Raw genomic sequence first — 25,624 nt, 5'->3', positions numbered from 1 at the left:
TTCTATAGCTCTTTTTAGAATATGGATACCAAAATTAATGTAATATTCCAGTGCTGCTCTTAGCAGTATTGGAGAAAATCATGTCAATCTTTGTTTATCCCATTAAGGCATTACATAACTACACAGGTAAATTATTAAAAATCCTTCATTGTGTTCCACCATTAGTCTTGTGATCAATTATCAGAAAGCTGATTATTCAATTGTTAATATATTCAGTTATTAATGATTTCTAGGTGGCAAACATCAAGGAGGAGAAGAATGTTGCTACCACTGATTATTCCAAAGATTTGCAATAAAAATTAAAACACCTCAGTGAAAAACACCACCTTCATAACATAACTTCCAAAACAACACTGCAATGGATTTTTAAGTAAATTAGGAACTTGCTTCATGTTCTTCCTCCCCTCTCATGCTTAGAACAGGAACATTTTGGCCAACAGAATCATTTTGGCAAAAAGGTGTTTGCTATTTACAAGTCTGAGTGGTCATTACAGAAATATGTGCAAGCAGCATTATTTGGACATTTCCTCTTAACTTTGCTCCAGAACACTCAGAAGGAGGAAGACAACTTTGATATTTAATAAATGAGCTGTTCATAAAACCAACCAGCCAAGGGTGAGAGGCACAACCAGAACTCAGATTATCTCCAGGCAGGTGTGGGGTTAAACCTCTGATGCTCTGAGCACCAACTTTCTCAGGCTGTCTTCTTAAATAAGCAAAGCACTTAGTAGTTGCTGTAAAGTTGTTTATTTTAGAAGCACATCAGTCTCAAAAGCAAAGTCACAGACGTTGAAGTCCAGGCTAAGTTTTGGTGCAAAGTCCCAGGCAGAAGCAGAAGCTGCTCCTGGAGGTCCCAGTGGGGCTGATGTTGCTGTGGCAGCTCCTGTTTTCTTTTTGGGTGTTGATGATGGCAGTGAGCAAAGCAAAGCAAAAGCAAGTGGCAAAAACCATGGAAAAAAGCACCAGCTCTCCCCAATTCTTGCTCTTATATAGAAACTTCCCAACAAGCTAAGACAGAAACTCGCACCTTAACCTATTAGAATTCCAGTTTTTTAACACTAGGTTATGTATAAACTATGTACATGGTCTATCTTGTTCTATCTAAAAAATGTAAGAAATATTCTTATTATAGCTCTAGTATGTCTAAAACTATGTTCTTGAAGCTTCCACAGAAAACACTAGTGTCTAAGATTATTTTTTTCAATCTTTACTAGAACTCGCACTTTGGCATCTGAGAGCTTTTACTCACTAAAAGCACTTAAAGCTCGTTCTAAAACTTATTTATTCTAAAACTTACACTTCTACTTGATGTGTGAGTGGCTTAACATGCTCCAATCCATGCACAGGCTTTAATTCAACCCCTGACTTCTCTCTGAAGAATCCAGAGCGACTCCTGACTGGCCGGCTCCAGCACGCAGGGTTTTTTTGAATCGCTTTTCCCGGGACACAAAGCAGGCAGTGAGCGCTCTGGCGGAGCAGAGCAGCTGCCGCGGGCTCTGCAGGGTGAATAATTGATGTGCTGGCAGCTGCTGGCTGTCGCTGTCACCAGCCGGGTGCCGGGAGCGGGGCAGCGCATCCCGGGGATGCTGCGGGTCCCGAATCCCGGGATGCTGCGGGTCCCGAATCCCGGGATGCTGCGGGTTCCGAATCCCGGGATGCTGCGGGTCCCAGACACGGGGATGCTGCGGGTCCCGAATCCCGGGATGCTGCAGGTTCCGAATCCCGGGATGCTGCGGGTCCCGGACCCGGGGATGCTGCGGGTCCCGAATCCCGGGATGCTGCAGGTTCCGAATCCCGGGATGCTGCGGGTCCCGGACCCGGGGATGCTGCGGGTCCCGAATCCGGGGATGCTCCGGGATTCTCCCCCGGTCACCCGCGTGTTCTGCACCGTGAGCTGCCCTGCCCGCAGGGAACCGGGCCCTTGGGGTGAGTTTGGGCAGCTCCGGGGGGGTTCTGAGCGTCCTGCCAGCTCCTTTCTGTCCTGTGCCAGTCTTTCTAAAAATAGGCTGTGTTCTTTTTGGGTTTGGAGTGCCTTACTTCCTGCCTTTGCAGCCTTTCTTTACCTTTCTTTTTAATTCTGGGAAATATGTAAACAGAACTGGGACTCTAAATCATAAAGTTATGATCATCATAGTCATAAAGTTATGATCATCATAAAGTTATGATCAACCCGTCTGGAATTATCTGCTGGTATTTAAGTCTTCACGCTACTAAAACTAAAGATATTTATTATCCCTTCATGATTTCCCAAACTCAGATTAATGTAATTCGGTGTCAAACGTGAGTAAGTGAAAGTAGTTTTGTTTTCCAGTTAAAATAAAAAGTTAGTGCCCTGCTGGAGGTTTAACTCGTGGTGGTGTTTTTATTCAGTTAAATACATTTCTCATTGGTTTGAGAATGTAACCTGAGCCATGCATATAGTTCTTTATTAATAATTCTGCTTTAAATGTTCTATTTTACCATAAAATAGTGGAAAAGTAACTTAGTTTTCCTAAGGATAGGAAGAAGATATATTTTATATGTAAAGCACATGGCAGCAACGAACTGAAGCAACTCTCACCCCTTCTTTATAAGGTGAAAAACATGAAAACAATTTTATTTATTAATCATTAACAACAAGTCTACCCATAATATTTGCTCCAACCATCTGAGTGCTGTTATTTTCCAGCAGTGATCGTGTCAGCAGTGCCTGGGAGCTCTCAGGTAACTCAGTCCTTGGCACAGTTAAAAAATTGATAGAGAAACAATCAGCTCCAGGGAGCAGAGGCCATGGGTAGGAGCAGGGATGTGAGCTGAATCGTGAATAAGCCTTGATTGTGGATAACAAGTTCCTTCTCTTTTTATTTGTTTTTAATTGCACAGTCCAGATTCTGCTGCTTCTGCTTTATTTCCTTTGTTTTGATCACAAAAGCATTTCTTATTTGGCATCCAAAACCCAGCCAAATTTTGAAGGGATAAAAGTCCAGCACAATGATATCTGGTGCTAACAGTAATTAAATGCCTAGTGTTAAAAAAAAAAAAAAAAAAAAAAAAAAAAAGCAAAAAACCCAAAACAACAAAAAACCAAGAGGTGAAAACAGGGATATGTAAACAACAGGAGATATGCAAAGAATGGATGTAATCCTGCACTCCTTAATCATGGGAGTAATCCTTATTCAGGAAAATAATCCTGGTGCTTTCAATAGACATCAGTGGGTGCTGGAGCACCAGGCCCAGCTTTTCCCAGCAGATAACAATGTTTTACCTGTTGTTTGGGTTTTTTAATTATTTTTTCTTTTTTTTTTTTTTTTTTGCAGTGCAATTTTAGCAACACAGCTCTTGGTGATGTGTTTGAATGCATTAGTGATAATAATAAATTAGGCTTTACCTGATGTCCATTTTGCCTCTGAAAGTGTGAAAGAGAAAAATGGGATAATGGATGAGATGTGACAGGGAGAAGGTACAAACCCCACATGTTTTATTGGCTCTCCCTGTTCCCTGTGTTTGCAAATCACTTTTTGGTCCATGGGATGTATAAAATTTGGAATTTTTTAAAGCTAGGATGCAACTTTAGCACTAAAAACCTCCTGATATCCCTTAAAGTATATTTGGGTCTACCTAAAAATGATGTTGATAAACATTGTCCATCTGATTTAATACAAGTGGATTGTGGTAATGCCCTGGGAATATTTTTTATGGCTGCTATGTTCATTTTTATATAAATGTGGTGGTTTTGTTGCCCTTTTCACCAGCCCAGCTCAGCATTTCTGAGCTTTGCCCTCCCAGCCTTGTAATCCAGGATGGGGTTAGGAGCACCTGCATGCCCTTCCCCAGGCAGTGCATCTGTTAATGAGGAAAACTAATTACTTAAAAGCCTTCAGCAGGATGGGGTTGTGAAGTATAAATAGTCATGAACTGCTCCTGGTGCTGTGTTTGTGCTGCTGCCAGCAGTGCTGGGTGGAGGTGAGTTACCTGTGCAGCCACTGCTCTGCTGAGATGCTTCCTGTGGGGGAAAAATTCTATTCTGAGCACCCAGAAATGGGGCAAAATAGAAAAAATTACAAGTAAAAATGAACTGGGGGGTGATTCCACATGGTATCAAACACTTTTAAGTGAAGTTGGTGTTAAGTCTCTTTGTTGTTGCACTGAGCTCTCGAGAATGAGCTGGTTTTCTTCCATCAGCTTTCTCACATGGTGGTTAATATTTAAAAGTGAGCTTTAGTAGGCTGTCAGCATTTATTTGCTACAGAATAGCTTAGTGCTGAGGTTACATGGCTCTGTGGGCAGCAGAGAGCTGGAAGCCATAAAATAACCCCAGTGCCAAGGGCTGGAGGACAAAGAGGCAGCTGGAAGGGGCTGGAGTGGCTCTGGGCAGATCTCCCTGCATCACTCCTCTCAGGGAAGTCCCTTTCTGTCCCTGACCCCTGCCCATGGAGGGCTCCTAATCCTTGGAGAGCCCCACAAGCACTGCTTGCACATTAATTTGAACTTTATGCATTTTGAAGGGATTTTTTTTTTTAATCTGTTCTTCTTAATTGAATTATATCTATAAAAATCCAAACCACACATGCAGCAAGGGTCTCCTTCTGGCATTGGGCACAGGTCAGGTGCCCATTTTAGTTTTTATTACATTTTGAGAATTTTAGAGGTTGCTGTTCAAGCAAACTTGTTGGAAAGTCTTTCAAACTTGGCCAAAATGTGTTCTGGAATGGTTCAGCTGGTTTGGTGTCAAAAATTGTGGGTGCAGTGATGTGGAACAGCCAGGTTTGGGGGTTTTCTGTACAAATTGTGTATGGAAAAGGTGATTTCTGTGATTATTGATGTGTCATTCATATGTCTCTCATTGTTGTGGTTGGTGATAGGTCAGAGGTTGGACTTGATGATCTTAGAGGTGATTTCCAACCTTAACGTGGCTGTGATCCTGTGACTTGGAGGTCCTTTCCAACCCCAGTTATTCCATGATCTTGTGATTTCAAGTGGAACAGCTGAGCTGGTGTGAGTGTGCACGTTGTTTTTAATGTATGATTGCAGATAAAACTGCAATGCATATTTATAAAATGAAAGTTTTCTCTTGTCCTCCATGAGCTCTTCTGCTGCAAATCCCAGCCTGGGAGCAGAGTTCCCAACAGTCCTGGCTCTGTTTGTGGTCCAGCCCAGCCCCAAAATCCCCCCAGGCATTTTCAAGGGTGTTCTCTCATACAACTGCTCTTGTTGGATGAGACATTTCTGCTCCCCTGGGGACAGCCACACTCCCACCTCTGTGTGTGGCCCCAGCCCCAAACATGCCCCAGGTTGCCATCAGGGCTGAGCATTAATCACCCTGTTAATTGGGTGATGCTGTAACACTCAGTCACACACCTGGCAATGCACTGAGCAACTGGGACAAACTCCTGCGGGAACGTGCCCTGACCAGTCTGGGAAAAGGGATTTTCTTCTCCTCCCTGCAAAGTAGAAACAGCTCTGAGTGTTGCATCCTCACTTGTTGATGGTGTGTTGCCATCAATAATTATAAGAGTCCTGCATAGGCTTGTATTACAAACAACTAAAAGTGTCTTTTCTGCCCATGGCAGGAGGTGGAATGAGATATAGAAACCTTTGCTGGTGATTGAAGCCCATCAGTGCAGGATTTATGAGAGGCAGAGGACAAAATAGTGCAGAAAACACACAACAACCAGTGACAAAATTAGCTTTTAACAATTACTTTGGCGGTCTTTTGGAAGAGGAAGAATGGAGTCAAGAGAATATGGATACATTTTCTCTTGTGTCTGTAGCATAAATAGATGGAAAAAAGAGAAATGTTTTAGTAGCAGAAGGTAATTCTGGCCTCAATCCCCATGGGTGCTCTGGGACACCTCTAGGATTGGGTTTCAAATCTGTTTGGGTTGAATGGATTGCATTTAGTGTTCTGCTTCTATTGCTCTGGATTCCTGGTGCCCCTTGGAGCTGCCAGCATGGAAAATGGGTTTGGGAGGCTGAGCACAAACAGCCAGGCAGGCTGGGGAGGTACCTGGCAGGGCTTGGCTCAGAAATTCTCATGGGAAGCAGGGCAAGGCAGAGCCCAGGGCCACACATGGGGAGCTCCTGCCTCTTCTGAAACCAACTGCTGCTCTTTGGTGCATTTAAAATTATTTTTAAATTCCCTTTCTTTCCCTTCCCTTTTAAATTCCCTGCATAAAATCAAACTTTAACCAGCCAAGTTCCTGTACAAATGATGACAGAATGAGAGAACATCTCTTTGGTGTAGTTTTGGTTAACAGGACACCTTTAAGAATAGATTATACTGAAAGCAAGGTTTAATCAGTATTAGGTGGCTGAGTCTCACTTTGCTGAGTTTTATGTGGCTGGGGGAGTGAAGCTGAGCTGCCCATGACATCCCTGCCTGCATTAGCTGTGCAGCACTGCAAAAGCAGAGGAGCAGCCTGCAGGAGGGTCTGTGCCAGCCTGCAGGTGACTGCACCAAATTCCTCCCTGTTTCAAGCAGCAGTTGAAGCAGTGTGGTTTTATTCCTGCTTGCCTGGAGCTGGCTGTGGTTCCCACAATGGCACTGTCCCAGTGTGTGGCACCAGGGAGGGCACTGTGGGAGGATCCCTGGACAATGAGGGTTGATGTCACTGTGCAGCCTTTGCCTGCTGAGCCCAGCTCTGAGCCCCCCAAACTCTCCTTTCCCTGCTTTATCCTCTCATTGTTACCTTATCCTGAGTTTCTCAAGGATTTTCTTGCAGGCAAGCTCTGCTTGCTTCAGGTTTTTTCCTTTCTTTCCTTGCCTGCACATTGCCTTGAACAACAGCTCCTGACCTACTTCTGCCTTTTAATTGCTGCTGCAATATGAATTTTAATTCCAGCCAGAGTCCAGATGTGTTGAGGATGCACAGCACAGGCCAGGCCATTTATCTCCCAGGCCAGTCTTCCCCAGCCCTTTGAATCCAGGGACCCCTTAACCTTTCTGAAAAAATATCTGAGGCCATCAGCACGTATTTCACTGTTGTCTGCTGATGGGAAATGGAGATAATAACTGTTAATCTAAATGCTAATATGTATTTTCTCTGACAGCATAGTTAGTTTTACTGTTCTTTAACCTTTGGCTGGAAATATTAATGGAGATGGATGTGAGCCTTTGCTTCCATCCCCAGTGCCCAGATGAGGCTGGGCAGTGACAATTTATAGGAGTCCATTATTATTCTTTATGTTTTTATTATTATACTTAATACCCCTTGCTTCTTTTCATGGCTGTTTTTGGGGAATTATGGACATTAGAGGATGAATGGGTCACTGGAAACTCAGTATTCTGGACCTGGGGGAGATCACAGCTTGGTGTACAAGGAATGAGGTTTAGCATTCTCCAGAGGGGTTCTGGGAACTTTGTTCCCAAAAAAAAAAAAAAAATAATTTTTTACTTCTCTGCATCTGGGAAGAAACACTGGTTACAGGTGCTGCATTTTGAGCATCTCAAGAATTTCCTCTCCCAGGGGACATTGTTTTGCTTAGCTAAGATCTCCCTCTTTTTATTCCACAGCAATGGCAAGTGAGGGAAAGTTATCAATGTGTCTTCTACTCAAATTAACTCTCACAATTAAAGCTGAACTCAAGAAAAGCTTTAATTTTAATCATTCTGTGCTTGTAGCTTGTGAAGGACTCGGGAATCCTTTGGGAGGGTGGAAAAAAAGCATATTTAAAAACATAAGCTGGTTTAGCTCAGGTTTTTCTGTGATACAATGGATTTTAATTAAACAGGAGTTTAATTACAATAATTAATAAGTAGAATACGGAAAAGGAGAGCTGCTCATACTCTAGAGGGTCAGAAAAAGAGGAGAAAATTGGGGATACAGCCTCACACAACCCTGGGAATGTGGCTGGGAGGAGAAATCCAGGGAAGGACAGCACACAGAGGATCCTTCCCTGCACCATTCCACTATCCTCTTTCCCATAAATATTTCCCAGAGTATTTTGCTTGCTGGTCACTGTGCCAAGGGAGGATTTAACAGCACAGATGCATCAAATCATTATCCCAGTGATGTATTACAGGTACAATGTGTATTGCAACCTGTTCTCACAGCAGCCAGAACGTTAGTGCCTGATATTATTACTGATATTTGATGTACAATCCAGCTCTATTTAATTAGTTCACTAAAATGCATCTTCTGCCAGAGATATGGTGAACAGGAAGGAAAATCACCTTCCTGGAGAAATGCCTTCTAGCAGGATGACTGAGAAAAGCAGACAGAGTCTGAGAGGCAGAAATTGAGCACATCAGTCCTGCAGACCCCCCAAAATCTGCTGGCAATTCAGTTGTAAAATAAAACTCTTTAAAAGGAAACTCTCATGATATTACCTATAAACACTTCAGAACAGCAGATTCATCTGGAGTTTATGGGTAAGGCAGCAGAAAGATGCTTCTGTGCTCAAAGTATTTTTATGTTTGGGTAAAAGTGACCTGTTCCTCATCCAAAGAGCTGCAGCTGTGCCTTAAACACAAAATTCTGCTGTGGCTTGGGGAGTCATCCTGCCACAGCCACACTTGTGTCACCTCCTTGGTGCCCACAGTGACAGTGGCACCAGGAGATCCTTTAGAGAGGTTCCATCTTTTTTTGCATGAGGAGAGGAGGGTTTTGGCCATCAGTCTCTGGACTCTGCATGGCAATCTGTGCTCTGCCCAAAGCAAACCCTCCCTGAGCAGCACCCAGACCTTCCCCAGCAGCTGAGGGATCACAGCCAGCCTCCTCCTGCTTCTGTCCTGGGGAAAGCTGGGCTCCCCTGGGCTGCTGTACGTGGAGGGGGATGCAGGAGCAAACACCCCTGCAGGTGGGAAGGTAACAGGGCTTGGGAATGGCTCTCTGAGCCCTGTCCACCAAGCCAGGGGATCTTCTGCTGTCAGGGCTCACTGGGGCTGTGAGAAGGGCCCCACTGCTGTTGCTGCTGCTGTCCCCCTGTGATTTTGGCACAGGAGGAGGGATGCAGCAGGGTGGGATCACAGCTCCTGGACCACTGGGTTAGGGAAGTGTCCCTGCCCATGGCAGGAGGTGGCATCAGGGGCCTTTAAGGCCCTTTCCAACCCAAACCACTTGAGGATTGTGTGATTCCCACAGTGCCTGGTTGGGAATTGTCCCCCTCCTAAATTGTCATTCCCTGCAAACCTCTCCATGATCTCTGCCCTGCTCTGGGAAGGGTCATGGGAGCCTCCAAGGGAGGAGGGCTGGATGTGGCATTTGTGGCTTGTGCAGAGTGCAGGAGCTGTTTTGGTGGCTCCTTCCACCAGGAAGTCAGAGAGATGCAGAGGGGAGAAGCCTGAACAGTGAGCTGCAAGGAAAGCTGTGCTGCTACCTGGGTTTGGGAAATGGAGCCCTGCCCTGGCTCTGGCACTGAGGGGGGAAGGGGAGCTTTCCCTCATCCCAATCTTACCTTTCCAGCCCTCCCAGCCTGGATGGGAATGGCAGGACACCATGGAATGATTTAGTCTTAATCCCTGTGCTCATTTCCTGGGTGGGTCAGCAGTGAGCTGCTCTGCCACATCCAAATTCCACTTTATTGCTTCTCTTGTTCTTTCTCTTTCCCTTTGTGCTCCTCAGGTAGCAGCTGCATTTTAGCTTGTTTTTCAGGAACCAGCAGTAATATTTCCTGAGCCAACTCCTTTCTTTAATTTGTTGTTGTTTTGGTGTCTGACATGTCCAGAGCTCTCCCTGGACTCCAGAGTCTCCGTGCAGTACAATGTCTTGAACACAGTTTATTTTAATCAGGCCTCCCAGAATTCAGTAAATACTTCAGGCCAGTTCCTCCAGTAAATCTGAACACATTCAGCAAAAACATGTGCAGCCAGTGCTCAGACATAATTGCCAACAATTTCACACCCACAGAATGCTTGCCTGCCTCTCACATTCCCAGAGCCCATCTTCCCCATCACTGCTCCGAGCAGGAATCTCCCAGTTGCTGAGGGGATGGGATTTGATTTTTGATGCAGCTCTAAATGAAATATTTTCAGCACCAAGTGCAGAATTACCCCAGTCATTTTCTGGTTAGTGTTCTCTGTATCAGAGTGGAAGGACAGAGCTGCAGTGAGAAGCAGCTCTCCAGGGTCTGGAGGCCAGGTTTGATCCAGGCATTCAAAATATGAATTGAATCCGTGTCTGCTGCATTTAACTGGAACTCTGACAATTACAGGCTGTCACAGGAGACTTCCACTCCTATTCCTGACTCAATTACCCAGCCTCATGCTTCTCCTAAGATTAGTATTGCTGTAAATAAAGTCAAGCTCATTCTCCTTTTTCTTTGTTATTTATCTGATTTTGCCACCCAGCACCCAAACCTCAGGGGGAGCTTTTGGATAAATTGGAATTAAGTATTTCTTTCTTTTGTTTTTTAGTCAAGTTCTGGTTATTGATGAATTAAAGACAAATAAATAAAACCCCACTTCCCATGTCTATTGTACATTCCCAAATCCTTGCTATAGGAGTATCTATCACAAAGTCTTAAAATAACAAATACAGCTAATCAACCTAGGTCCCTTTAAAATTTTACAGACACAAATAATTACTAGGCAAAATACTGGAGCACACTAAGTTATGTTATTGCTTCTGTATTTTCCATAATGTATCCTGATCCTTATGCAGCCTTGTTTTCCTTATTCCCTGTTTTTTTTTGTGCTGAAAAACTGTTTGCATGATGCTGTTCACAGCTCCTCATTTCTTTTGTGAGTGACCTGTTGATTGCAGCTCAATAAAGGTTGGGTATATGGAATTATTTCTCGCATTTTTGCAGGGATCTGAGTGCCACCCCTGCCATGGCGGGGACACCTCCCACTGTCCCAGGTGCTCCAAGCCCAAAATCCAGCCTGGCCCTGGCACTGCCAGGGATCCAGGGGCAGCCAGAAATGACAAATTGTGCCATCCCTGATGCTCTGTGTTGGGAGGGCTCATTAACTCCCTAGAGCTGCTCCAGGAGATGAAAAGTCTCCTTTTCACAGTGCAGGAGTTTTAACTGTGCCCTGGCTAAAGATTACCTCAACCTGCTATAAATTGAGATGTTTCACTAATTGCTTTCTTGGTTCATTAGCCAAATTGTGAGTATGAGGGAAATGGAAAAGGCTCACAATGAATTTCCCTTGCAACCCTTAATTTAAATGGTGAATAATAATTTAATGTTGAACAAAACATTTTGGGTGATTTGCTGTGCTGGAGCACATTTTTTACCTTGGGATCATTTTCCACCTTTGAAGCTTAGTGGGGAAATGATCCTCAGCTCTGCTTCATTGTGATGTGACATCAGGCAGGAAGGAATAATCAGTATAGAATAATTGTAACCATCTCAAAATTTATACAGGAGCACTTTGTCATGGGAAGTCCCTCCTCAGATATTGTTTAAAGCAGTGAGACAAGAGAGATAAAAGTCAAAAATCTTTAAAACTTTTGTTTCTGTGGATGCTGTGGCTCTATTTCCATTTCAGCCATGAAGGCATCAAAACTCCAATGTGTCCCTGGTTTACTCTTTCTAACACTCAGCTAAAAATCAAAGATTAACTCTGAGCAGCTGCAGGGAACAAATTCTACTAATTCATCAAAGCCAACGCTGTGGAATTTAATCTGTTTTATGAAATTCCTCCCATGGATTGTTATGGCAGGGCTGTGGCACAGGAGGTCATTTGTGAGCTCTCAATTGCTGGTTGTGTGACAGTGAAAAAAGGAGGCCAAAAGAAAGGTTAAATTAAAGAAGCTGCTAGAAGCTATTTATGTGAGATGAATGTGTATTATCTAAATTAATGACAGCAAACCTCCAATTAGCTGAATAGTGATGCAAAATTCGAGCTTTATTAGGTAAATGCATGTTTTGTCCAGCCAAAGGGTTGGGTAAGGAAGGGTTTAACTGGGCTGGGGTTACAGGTAAAGGAACATTTTCTCTTTATTGGGGCACGGTGACCTCACTGCTGCTGCTGGCAGATCTTTACAATAAACCTGTCATTGTTTCCCAACATCAATAAGGAGTGTGAACCTCTGACCTTTCCCTCTAAAATAAAATATCCTCCTGTAACACGGGATGAGCAGAAGCCTTGAATGCTTTGTGTTTCAATAAACAACTTAGTTTTTATTTTAGAGCAGAGATTTCTTCCTTAGATCAGTGCGTGTTGGTTTAAGTGAACTTGTTTCTGTTTTGTCCATTTTGGATAATTCCTCTGTAAAAATACAATAACAGCTATGAACTCCTTCTGTTGTGGATTTTGCAGTTTATACATGCCAAAATAATGGTGTAATTTAGTGATTTGATCAGTTTACTCTTTGGGAAGGGCAGGATTTTGTTGTAGATCATCAGTTACTTCATTATCTTGATTATGGTCATTGAGATTCAAGATTTAATTGCACTTTGTGTAGAAAAACTCTGTTTTAATGCACCCAGGAGGTTCACATCTCCTCATATCTCTTCCTCTGCATCTTCTCAATTTTGTGGGGTTTTTTTCTGCATCTCTACCCTATTACTTCTTTTTTTTTTTTTTTCTTGCTGACAACTCCCAACTTATTTAGTGCCAGTATTTTGCAGTAATATTCCCCTTTCTGTGCCATTCTGGGAAAATATCAGTTCCTAGAGTACTTCTTGTTTAGGATGAGTTTGGAGAGATGTGGAGGCACTGCTCTATTTTATTTATTTATATTTTCTTTAATTTCTGGCTCTGCTCCTTTGTCACCCTGATCTTCAGTCTTGTCTAGGTAATTTACACTTCTGTTTTTTTTTTCCATATTATCCTCTGATGTGTCTTAATCCCATCCTAATTTTGAGCTGCCTGTGATATCAAGATCCCATTTTTTATTAAGCAGCACTCTGGATTACTCAGCATTTCTGTGCTGTGTGCTTATATTCAAACTCACTCACTCTGTATTGCTTCAATTGCTATTTTTAAGCTCCAGGTACAAATGCAGCTTTCCTTGTCTTCACTGTTCTTTTTACTTTTTAGCAATTACTTTTTTTTTTTACCAGATATTTTCTGTCTTCACTCTGTCCAAAAATACAGAGGCTTTTATAACCAACTTTTCTTCAGCTTTTAGCTGGGGAGAAAAAAACCAAAAAAACCTCCAATTTAAAAAAAAAATCCATGAAAACTCTCTCAACTTTAAAAGCATTGACTGCTGTTCTATTCTGGGTGGATGGAGCCAGGCTTTCTTTGCAGCCTCCTCCTCAGTCCCCAGGGTTTTCCCAGGAAAATTCCTTATTTTCTTTCTCTCCAGTGCCTTTTCCTGTGCCATTAGAGTGGGACTATATTCCATGTGAGGGGTTTTTTTGTTTCCTGTGTCCACCTTGTGTTTCCCAGTTGTCTAATTGGGATTTCTCACCTTCTGAAAGCTGAGGGGCATTTCTAATACCCAGAATTGAAGACAAATAATGACATGTGCTTGACCCAGGTCACCAGCTGGTCACTACCCACCTTTTCCTTTGTTTTGGTTTTTTTTTTCCCTATCTTTGATCCCCACTACTTTTTATTCTACATTTCTAGCAGGAGACATTTAGCAAAGGCTTTGGCTATAAGATAAATCCCCAAATCCATAGAGTTTCCTCATATTGTATTTTCAAACTGAAATCCTCTTGAAAGGTCACTCGAAGGTCTGAAATACCAGAGCACTTTGATTGCTGTTGATTTTTCTCGTGGTGATTGAGGAGCCATCGAGCTCATCAAGCCTCTCTACTGAAAACACAGCCACTGGTTAAATTTTCTGTTCTTGTGAAGGAAAAGCTTGTCCACACAGAGTGCTGGAACTGTATTATTCAGGGATGGATATCCCCAGGAATGACACCCAAATGGGGCAGGGGAGAAACCACCCCGTGTGCACGCTGTAATTAAAGGAGAGCACGAATCCATTGATCTGTGATTATGGTGAGGGATTGATTTCCACAGCCCAGCAGTGTTTGGGGTACTCAGTGCAGAGCCCAGAGCAGCTGTGGCTGCCCCTGGATCCCTGGCAGTGCCCAAGGCCAGGCTGGATGGGGCTTGGAGCAGCTGGGACAGTGGAAGGTGACAGGGGATGGGATGGGATTTAGGTCCCTTCCAACCCAAACTATTCCATTGCTGCATTTTGGCTGTAGGAGTGGTAGAAAGGATAATGCAACATAATTCTTTGTGTGATGGAGAAGCAAGAGAGAGCTTAGTTTAAAGAAACACTGCACTTACATAGGGTAGATCATGCAAAACAGAATAGAAGAGACTCACTGGTCCAAGAAGGCAACACCTCTTTGAAATCATGCTTTGTGCCAAACATCACATCTCTCACACAGCTCTCACACACCCTGCAGGTGTTTAATCATTGTTATAATTTCTTGTCCTTGAGCAGCCTGAGAGACCCAAGGCTGCTTTTCCCTGGTTCCCAGCAGCATCCAACAATATTCCATGATCAACATCTCTGTATGATTAACTCAGAACCACGTCCCAGGGAGGTGACAGGGTGACTCTTTGTTTTGGGGGCTGGTTTCCAAGGGGTGATGTTTGCTGAGTGAATCGTTTTTGGGATCATGCTAATAACATGCTTTTAGTCATCCCATAGGCTGTGATATATTCTGTGAGAAAATGTATTTATAGGTTTGTTCATCAAGTTTGGCTGAAATAAAGATTACTGACTTCACAGGTTTATAGGCAGTCCAATAATGGATAATTTCAGTGTAAATAGCAGTAGATAATTTCAGTATAATAACAGTGAATAATTTAAGTATAAATAACCCTGAATTAACTCAGGAATGGCTGAAGATAGTTCTTTTGTAAAAGTAGTAACTGTAGTCCTACCACCATCATAAATACAAAGGTCAAACTGCTTCTAAGACTTTAGGAAAATAATACTGAAGATTTTTGGCTAAATGGTGATTTCTCTCAGCATTGACCTGCCTACCCATGAGTTTGATGCTGTTTTAATTAATCTTCTTTAAGCAGAATTAAGAAGTGTCTGAACTTCCCTGTGTCATCCCAGTGCTCTTTTCTCTTTGCCACCAGGATTTTTCTGTTGTCCCACTTGGAGTTCATGCCCTGAAAATACTTTTCCACTCACCTTCCAGGCTTTGAGGATCCAACTCTGCACTAACAAAAGGCTGAGTTATGCTAGAAAAATATTAATATCATAAAGTGAATGTATTTTATTTGGGGAACGATAAATCATATAAATGAGGCAATCATTGCAGAGAAGAGAACTTAAAATCTTTCTTTTCTCCAGTACAAAGTGCCAAGCCTTTGTAAGGAAAAGGAAGATGAGAAGTGCTGTGTGGAGCTCAGTAGCAGAAATAGAACAGCTCTGTTGGTTTTTTAATGAGTGAAAAATAAATTGTACATTATTTTTTTACAAGAAAATTTGCTTTTATTTATGTAAGGCTATCAGTGTTTATTATAAGCTACACATTTGGAGAAACAGATTTTAAGAACCCCACGTTCTCTCTTGGACTTACAATCAGGATTATGTGCTTGGTTTTCACCACAGCTGAATAAAACCTCATCCTTCCAAAAAAACCGTTAAATATTCTTCAACTCTTGTAAATATCCCTCAATTCTTATTAAATGTTCTTCAATTCTATATAATCCTGTATCATCTTCTCTTTGGCAGCCACACTGCAGCAGTTGGCTCGCTGTCCCTTGATTAATTCTCTCCCTCTTCCAGGCTGGAATACACCTAGTTTGTTCAGTGGAAGGGAATATGGCTCGTATTTAAAAATCCCTTTTAATGCAGTTACAGCATCTCTGCAGATTTAATTAGGTCTCAGCCCCTTCCAAATCGCTGAAGTCAAAGGTCCCATCTCACTTGTCCCTGAGGCATCGTTACACAAAGTCCCCAGACAGCCCCAGCTCCTGAGTGATGACTTTACCATATGGGGGCTAATTACTTCTAATCTTACACATTGATGAGGCTGGGTTTGATGTCTCTGAGCCACTGGGACTGGAACTGCCAAATTATCCTCTCCTGTAGCACAGGGGCTGTTTCTCCATTGCAGGGACTGGCTCCACCGATGACAATCCCTTCCCACCAGGGACTTGTGTCTGAAACCCTGATTATTGCTGGCACAGGCTGCACCCTGTGAGCAGCTGGGAATCCCCACTAGGATCTCAGCTAAGCTGCTGGAGCCTGGCTCAGTTAAGCCAGGGAAGGGTGAGCAGAGAGCAGAGAGAAGCTGGGAGCTGAGTCCTGGGTGGATGTGGAAGCTGCAGCTGGACATGGAGCATCCCTGAGCCCAGCCTGGGAGAGCATCCCCAAACCCAGCCTCAAACACCAGCTCTTTCATTTAATGAGCAATAACTTCCACCAGGTCTTTAAAAGAAATGACTCAACACTTTCACCTCCTAAGAGCAGGGGAAAAAAAATGTCTTTGGAGTCTATAATGCATGAAGGTGTTGGAAGCCTAATCTAGTATAAGCTGCCTTCAGCCAGGCCTTTTCAGCACCAGGGAAGAGAAATGAATATCTAAAAAGCAGCAAATAACTGCAATTGCACTCTGATTTCATGGCTGTGTGTGCTGGAGGTCAGGAACATAAAGCTGTTTATTTCTCCCCACAAAGCAGAGGCTGTTATCATAACCTGCTGTAGGTGCAGCTATTGCAAACTCCTCCTTCAGGGAAATATTGGATTTTATTGCAGCATTACCTCACATCATATAAGCTCCTTTCCCTGCTTCTTTCTGTAGTGGTCTTAACCTAGCCTTGGAGTTGTGTCCCAAAAGAAGGAGTTTTTTCTAGGAATCTCGATTATCCTAATTATGGTCATTGAGATTCAAGATTTAATTACACTTTGTGCAGAAGGTGCAGTGAAGAGAGACGAGTGAAGGATAAATGAGCATTTAGCAGATCTTAATCCAGCTCTGCCAAAGGATAACCATGACCTGGAAGCTTTGGTAGGAAATGAGAGGGTTGGGAAAAATAAGTTTTAGAGCTGGTGGATCTTTTAGTTTTCTATTTGTAAGGAAATCAGTAGCACCTTGATTTAGCTGCTGCTTTTTGAAAGGCAACAGGGAACTAAGCTGGAACTGCTCTCTGTGAGAAAAAAACCCCAAACCCCACAAAAACCCAATAAAATCCCCACACTCTCAACCTTGGAAATCCTGGGAAAATCCTGATAATATCACAACACACAGCCAGAAATACCAATGTACACCCAAGGAACAGAAACATCTTGTGCTCATTTCACTATTTTATTTAAACTTTAAAAGACCATTATAAATTAGAGATATCCACCTAATTTTGAGTTAATAAACTTTCCTTAACTGCTGAATGAAGTATATAAATCTACATTTTTACATCTATCAGCATTAAATTTCTGGCCAAGGTGTTAATCCCCACATTCTTCTAACTAAGGCAGTACTACATTTAGAGTAATAAAATGGTTTTAAATCAATATGACATGGACCAGACACATCCTCCAAAATCATGCTTTTCAGTTTAGGTTGTGAGAAACATTTTTTATTTTTTTTTTATTTAAAATAATGGGTGACTTGCTGGAATTTTTAGGATTTTTTTATTTTATTTTATTTTTTTTTAACATCATAGATGACCTTTATCCCACTAAGCACGTACTACTGATTGTATTTTAATTTTTTTTTTTCTCTTTAAAAGGGGAAGAATTTTAAAAGCCTGGGTTTTAATCTGTTTGAAGAGGACAAAACTTGGCCCCAATGCCCTTGCAGGTATTCCTGCACTGTTTGTCTCTCCTGTTGGCTGCTGTTGGTTGGGTTTAATTTACAGTAAATATTCCTGGGGTAAATATTGGCCTTTTTGCCTCAACTCCCTTGAATGCTCTCTAGATTCAACCCCTGTGTGTCCACATCTGTTTGGCCAGATTTGCATGGATGTGTTTGGGAGAGAAAATTCAGGATCACTGAATTTGGTCAGGAAATAAAACTGGCCTGTTTCCTTCCTTGGGGTGGGATTGCTGCTGGAGTGCTCCCAGGCTTTTCTCTATTTTCCATTTGGATATAAGAGCCACCAAGGTACCTTTTTGGAGTGGATGTTAAAAAAGGTCCATTACAAATAAACAAACAAAAACCAAAAAAACAAAAACAAACAAACAAACAAAAAAAACCCCAAAAAGCAACACCCCCCCAAAAAATAAAAAAAAAAAACAAAAACAAAAACAAACAAAAACTGACAAAAAACCGTCAAAACCACATCTCATCCTAAAAAAAAAAAAAAAAAAAAACCAAACAAAAATACACAAACAAAAAACCCATCAAACTAAAATTGCAAATTAACCAAAGTGACTGGAACTAATCCAATAGAGATGTCTGCCTGAGCCTGTTGGTCTAAGAAAATCAGGCTGAAAGGAAGATATGGGTGCAGAGAGGAGGAGGAAGGGCGCACTCAGTTTTCCTGTGTGGATTGGCTGTGGTTCCATATCCACAGTTCCAGCTGCAGCTTTCCCAAAGGAACTGGACATTCCCCCTGGGCTTTGCTGTCCTTGACCTGGCCCTGCCCACGGGGCTGGGAGCTCAGAGTGCTCCTTGTGGAGCTGGAAAGGCTCAGCCACGTCCTGCAGCTCATTCCCAGGATCTGATGGAATTGGGAATATCAGTAGTGACCAACAAGGTTCTGAAAGCACGTTCAGCAAAGTCCGTGTCCTGCAGCCAGGCATTGGGACCAATTCCCATCCCAAAGTGGGCAGGCTGGGTGTGGGAAGGCCAGCATTTGGCTGGGGGCAGAGTGCAGCTGAGTTATTTAATGGTTTGTGCTTTGGCTCTGGAGCAGGGATGTCATGGAAAGGAACAACTGCAGGACAAACCAAGTGGTGCTGGTGGCAGCCATCCCCACCACCTCATGTGCCTTGGAGAGAGAATTGTTCCAGCATTTGGCTGTTCTGAGCTGCTCAGTTGTCACTTCACAGGGCATCATTCCAAGCACTCTCTGCAGGAAAATCTGGGAGTCTGGTGCTGAGTCTGTCACGTTTAGGAGGTGACTTTGCTCTGTGATTTCAAACAGGACAGATGTTGCACATGGTTATGTCAGGGTCAAGCAGCTGTGGCATTATTAGATTTTCTCTGAGCCCCTCAGTTTCCATAACCTTACCACGAGATTCCCATATTTTTTTTAGAGAATGAAAGCAAGAATGTGAAATGGAAAATCCAGGCTGACAAGAAAGAAGCCATTCCATGAGCCCAGAGTCCAGACCCAAATACTGCTCCTCACTCCTGCCCTTGTCTCCTTTCCCTTCCCCTCTTCCATCTGCCCCCTGTGCCTCCTCCCTGCTCCCAGGACAAGGGAAAAGTGTCCACGGATCAAACAGGGATGACCTGGTGACCTCCTGTCAGTGGCAGCCTCTCATTGACACAAATCCCTTGATTTTCCTGGTCAGCTTGTTGGGAGATCAGCTATTGACCCTTCTGTCAAGTTGCTTGAAAGAGGCCAAAAGCTCAGAAGGCTCAGGTTGGGCATAAAGAAGGATAAATCAAATTCCTTTTGGAAATCAGCCTAAAAATGTGATCCAAGTAGAGAGCATGGTGCAAAAGGGTTGTTGGGTTTTATTGTTGTTTGTTGTTTTTTTCTTCCTTACTATTTTCACATGCAGTAAATAATAATTAGGAAAAAGAATCAGGACTTCTGAACCACAGGGACAACTTTTTTGCAGGGAAATTTGTGTCATGCCCAAGAGAATGTGGCCTTTAAGTTTGTTCCTGTCTCACTCCTTAGTGACATCATCATTCAAATGCAAAGGTATATGAATGGCTTTATTCATGGAAGTAGCTCTTAAAGGACAACTATTAAAAATAAAATAACTATTCACATATTGAAATATTTTTCTGAATGGCCTGGCATTGAATTTGTTGGGGGGGGGGTGTGTGAATTTTACAACCTTGGAGAACAGGAATTAAAGGGAAATTCTCTTTCTTATCCATCTGTTGCAGCTCTGATGTTGAGTGCAAGTATTGTTGAATGCCATAATTTGGGATCTGAGCTTAGTTTTGCACAACCAGGCACCAGGTTTGGGTGGTTGCTAGGCAGCAGCTGATTTCTTGTTGGAAAAGCAGCCAGGGCTGGGTGCTGACAGCCCCAGCCCTGCTCCTTCCCATCCAGGTGACATCCACAGCCAGAAGAAAGCTGGACAGAACTCCACATTTCATCCCAAAAAGCTGCCAGGACTTATGGGTCTGAGAGCTTTCACATTTAATCATCAATCCCAGACTTTTCTGCATCATTTCAGAGCTGAAATCCTGAGTGATTAAAAAAATTTTAAAAAGGCAATGGCCAATTGTCTTCTGCTGAATCTGGTGATAAAACCAACAGCCCCCATGCCTGATTTTATGGTCATATGGCAACATTTTGTTTTAATCTCAGTTATTCAATCTCCATCTGTGTTTCTCCACCTGTACAATGGAATCCAAAAAGGATAATTTCAAGATTTAACAAAGTGCAGGTATGTAGTAAAAGCATGTTATGAATAGAGATTTGGTTTTCTGCTTTCCCTTCCAAAGGCAAATTCAGGTAATAATTCACCAACTGAAATGTTTTATGTGGTGGAATAACTGCAAAGTTATTTTATTCTAACTCTCATCTGTTAGATTTAGAATAGGGGCAAGTCCATGGCAACTTAAATAAGTTAGAGGGACCTACAAAATATTCTTAAATCATGCAAAACAAAACTATTTGTGATCACACCAGTGACTTAGAAACTGAAGTTCTGAGGCCTCATAGTTATGTAAATCTTGCCTATTGTGTTTTTATCCTGTGAAAACTGATTTTTTTTTAAAATCTTGGTTTTAGCTTCCTGCATCCCCTATTATCAAGCAGTTTGTGATGGCTGTAATCACAGCAGTTAATGTGAAAGACTTCCCAGAAAGAAAGAATAATCCCAAGTATTACACAAAAAAATGAATGCTTCTATTCTACAAAAGTAACAGGAAAAGAATATTCAATCTGGCATGGCTGAAGCTCCAGCAAGTTTTGTTTTGTTGTACAAATAGTCAAATTTGGCTCCTGAACATCCCATTTCTTTGTTTTGCAAACAAAATAGGAGTGACAGAGATGTGGGCTGGAATCACTCCTTTGATACCTCCACAAAAACATCTGTACCCACAGCACACATAATTTTCTGGAGTCCTCACTGTATTAAGAGGATTAAAATAAAAAAAAAAAAAAAAGAAATCAATAAATACCAGTCTAAAAAAAAAAAAATAAATCCCTGCAGCAGGACATATATTGAGTCATGAAATGCATAACAGGCAGTGCACTTGTCCTCTCTGAGTTTCTCTTTCAAAAGCAGGTAAATATAAGAAATATTGAATTGGGAGGCCACACAAAAACCTCCAGCTCTCATTATGCACAAGCAGCTCTGAGCAAATGTGTACATTTTGTAATTGCCACCAGTTCTGAGCAGCATGGGCAGAATTTTTATTTACAGAATCCATTTGTGCCATCAAACTCTGTGCATGTTATGACCTTTACATAAATACTCATAATAACACCAAAATCACTCTTCATAAATATTATTTTTTGGCTCTGGAACTGCTTTGCCTTTGTTTGCTTGTGCATTGTATTTGTCATGTTTACAGTCACTTAAGAATTTTCTGGCTGTCTCAAGCATTTCTGAACTTCCAGAAATGGATGTTGGGTTGTTTTAATGCCAGGTTGGGAAGGGGACTCTGAGAGGGGTGAAGGAAACTTTCCAACAGCTCTTTATGGGATGTTTCTGTTAGTTAACATCTTTATTTTGAGAGGATATTGGGTGCTCAGAGGTCAATAAACCAAATAATGTGACAATAGGTACTAATGAATGTCAGTGCAAGGCTCTGAACCAGGAATTGTCATCAGAATTCCCTAAAACTAGAAAAATTTGAGTGCTGGTGTTGCCTGAACTCGCCTCCTTTCTTTGTCCCTGTCTCCTGGTTACTTTATTTTCTGTACAAACTTTTGGCTCATCCAATGTTCATTTTGAAATATTGAATATACTTATTCAGGTTGGTCTAACCCAGAAGTCAGTGCTACAAATTTCTTACAGAAATCAGCCTCCAGTGAGTGCCTTGCTTTGGTTTTTTCCCTTTTTGCTTCCCCTGCCAGGCCAGTGGCATCTCCAGAGCCTCTCAGCCTCTCATCTCCAGCTGATTCCCACTGATCCTCCTGTTCCCACAGGGTCCCAAACCTCCCCTCCAGGGAAAACCCTCCCTGGGATCCCTGACCCCTCTGAAGGGTTTGGTTAAAGGAACAGCAAAGTTCCCCAAGAGAATAAAAATGGTCACCAAGCAGGAATTTGGCAAGAAACCCAAGGTGTCTCCTCACCTCAGGAATCAGAATTTCCTAAAGAGGATTCCTTTCCTTTTCTCAGAGGAGAATTTGGGTTTTTTTGTTGTTGCTGTTGTTCTCACTGCTTTGCCAAAGCCACTCAGAAAAATGTGTCCAAATAATAGAAATGTATTGATGTCCCAGAATCATGGTGAGATGTATGGATAATATTAGATTTCCCACCAGCACATTGCTGAAAATTTTAAAAAAAAGTAAAAGGAGGAAAAAAGAAACTTGGAAGAGAAAGGGAAAAGGGAGAAAGTGAAGAATTTTCTTAATTTTGTCTGTGTGATGGATGTGCTGGGGGTGATCCCTCTTTTTATATTATTAATTGGAGATAAAGAATAACAGCAATGCATAATGAAAACACCATTTTTTTCCCACTCATGCATGGGTTTGAAGATCTAATTCCTCTTTCTAGCCCCCTGATGAGCACCTTGCTTCTAATGGCACGAATAATGAGACATTTATGACTTGTGGCTTTTTGATAGCAGACCAGAACTCATTTCTCCCTTCCTTGGTGGATCCTGTAATCATCTCTGCAGGCAGCCAGCACAGCTCCAAGGTGTACAAGCAGGGAGAGATAATTCACTTATCAAATCTCACTTGTAACAGAAGAAAATCCATCCTGACACCTTCTATTTTGTTTACACAATGAATCCTGTCCAGGCTGCAATGATTTCAGGCTGTTAGGCTTGCTCTGATTTGAAAGCCTTCCCCACAAAGCTGCCTTAAAACACCATCATTTTGTGCCACTGTGTTCAAGTGCTTTCTTTTGTGGCAAAGTGCTTGTTTGTGTTGGTTTGACTTTTTTTTCATGACAAGAAAGGTTTCAAGGAAAGAGCTGGAGCTGCTTTCCCCTGCTTTGAGCCCACACTGCTGTTTTACCCTTGCTGTCAAGAAGTGCAGGTGACTTTTAGAAGTTCAGCAACCCAAACCCCTCCATGTGCCTGTGCCAAGGCTTCCTTGCATGCAGCACTCTCTGCACTAGCAACTAAACACAACATTTTTGGTAAATTCCCTATAAATCCATTTGGCTCTGACAAAAGGGGGAATTTTCAGCATTCGCGTCTCTACTTTTCATAGCAGGGATGTGAACTCCAGCTTCACTGCTCAGTTTTGTTTGAGATGACACCAGGCCCTGCAGCTTTATGAAATCCTTTCTTTCTGACACATGAAGAAGACCAGAAGACATGGGTTTGGTTCTGGTGTTGCTCCAGCTTGGCTTTCATCCCCCATGTATCCGTAATGTCCGGATGGATTTTTTGGATGACTCACCTCAGATCTGAAGGAGCAAACCATGATCTCTCCCAGCCCTCCCTGAGCAGGGAGTGATGAATCTTTAACCATGACACTTCTCTTTCCTCCAGGCTTCCTCAGGTATTTGAATTAAAAAAAGCCACAAGGAAATTCAAACAGCTCTAATGTTTTAAACAGTCAAGTATAAATTACTTCCTCCACTAAGAATAATACACAGAAGGAAGAAAGGGCTTAAAAAAATGTTTAAGTGAGATACTGTGTTAGCAGAGTGATTGCTCTGATACCCAACCCTGCCCTTTAGCTCCCAGGTGCTAAGTGGGGGAATTGAGGAATTTTTTGGAATTTTTGAGTGCTGTAGGATCTGCTGCCATGGACATGGGTGGGAGCCCAATTCCCCACACCACTCTCATGGATGTTGAGCTAAGATCACAAAAAAAAGGTAAATTTATTTGTAAAGTGAAGTTTTCCTCTTTCACAGCAGTGTGTGTGCTCTGCAGAGCTGTTTGATGATGTTTTCAGGAGGCTCCTGGAGGCTCCAGAGTCCCCTGTGAGGTGATGCTGGTGGCCCAGAGGGGACAGGGGACATGGTCAGTGCACAGCAAGCAGGGCTTGGAGCAGAGCAAGGAAAAGCAGAAGTGCTGACACACATTTGAGATTTGTCAGCATGGGAACAGTAAGTGACTAAAATATGCAACTTTCCTGACAAAAACTGGGGATGAGGCCAGGGCCAGTGGTCTGAAGTGATTCCAGCCCTGCCTGGTGTCACTCTGGGTGTCAGTCACAGAGTGCTTGAGGTTGGAGAAGCTCTCTGAGATCATTGAGTCCAACCATTCCCCAGCACTGCCAAGGTCACCCTAACCCACATCCACAAGATTTCTGAACACTTCCAGGGGGGTGATGCTGCTACTTCCCCAGGCAGCCTGTTCCAATTCTTGAAAACCATTTCCATGAAGGAATTTCCCCAAAATCCACCCTGAGCCTCCCCTGCCCAGCCTAGAGGCCATTTCCTCTCCTCCTGTACCTGTTCCTGGGAGCAGAGCCTGACCCCTCACAGAATTCACAGAATTCACAGAATTTTGGGTTGGAAGAGACCTTCAACATCATTGAGTCCAACCCAGCCCTAAACCTCAGTTAGACCATGGCACCCAGTGCCACATCCAGTTTTTAAACACACCCAGGGATGGTGACTCCATCACCTCCCTGGGCAGACAATTCCAGTACTGGGTCACTCCTTCTGTAAAAAACTTACCCAGTAATATCCACCCTGTATTTCCCTTGGCACAGCTGGAGATTTTGTCCTCTCATTCTGTCAGGTGCTGTCCCCTCCTGGCAGGGAGTTGTGCAGAGCCAGAATTTCCCCCTGAGCCTCCTTTTCTGCAGGCTGAGCCCCTTCCCAGCTCCTCAGGAATTCTCCAGCCCCTTCCCAGCTCCCTCAGGAATTGTCCAGCTCCATTCCCTTCCCTGGACACCCTCCAGCCCCTCAGTGCCATCACAGCTGGTTTGTCACCAAACTGTCCTCCAGCCTGGCTAATACCTGAACCACTGGAAACCAGCATTTTCCATGGTTTTTACATAAATCCCAAATTTTGCACAAAACCTGAGCTGGCTCCACATGGGGCTGTCCCAAACCTGCCAAACACCCTCACCTCTGCCATTGATCTGGGCTTCAGCTGATTTACAAGCCCATCTTTCCTGAGCCCCTATCTGTTGCAGCTGCCAGCTGGCCCAGGCAGGATCCAGGCACTGGGGAGCTGGGAATGGGTTCCAGCTGCACTCTGGAATTAGGAAAACCAGGATGTCCAGATGCCTTGCCAAGGAGCATTTGGTTCAACAAAAAGGATTTGTGAGGGGAGAACATGAAAAAGAGTGAAGATGTCAAAGGACAGAGGTTATGTGCCAGTGGCATCTCCCATTTTTAAGCTGGAGAGGTGGATTGTGGTGGGAAGGGGAGGTTAAACCAACCCTTGGGATTTCAGCTTGGACAGAAATAATCTTCTTCTGCTCCCCACAGAGACAGAAAGTACTTGAAATGCCATTTCTTTCATGCTTTCACACCAGGGAAAAAAGTGAACTTTGCATTTTGTTGTGTAACAGGGGTTCCAGGGTGGTGTTTTGTGAGCAGTGAGAACCTGAACACTCAGTGTGTGACACATCTCAGCTAAAGCCTTGTACTCCCTGTAGTGC

The 25,624-nt window shown here is 42.9% G+C and overlaps 1 protein-coding gene across 1 annotated transcript in view; it reads left to right on the top strand.

Annotated features, from left to right (window-relative positions):
* Nucleotides 1-735: 735 nt before the first annotated feature.
* The window catches only part of C6H10orf90 (chromosome 6 C10orf90 homolog), a 56,586-nt gene continuing 31,697 nt past the window's right edge, over nucleotides 736-25,624 (top strand). The window contains exon 1 of the mRNA XM_056495396.1: nucleotides 736-1,926. Within this exon, the coding sequence (XP_056351371.1) occupies nucleotides 1,515-1,926 (412 nt within the window). The 5' untranslated portion in view covers nucleotides 736-1,514. The remainder of the gene's footprint in view (nucleotides 1,927-25,624) is intronic.

The sequence above is a fragment of the Oenanthe melanoleuca genome, chromosome 6, assembly GCF_029582105.1.
Source record: "Oenanthe melanoleuca isolate GR-GAL-2019-014 chromosome 6, OMel1.0, whole genome shotgun sequence".
NCBI classification, from domain to species: Eukaryota; Metazoa; Chordata; class Aves; order Passeriformes; family Muscicapidae; genus Oenanthe; species Oenanthe melanoleuca.
The sequence above is the reverse complement of the archived record's forward strand: the minus strand, read 5'-3'. Positions and strand labels throughout refer to the sequence as shown.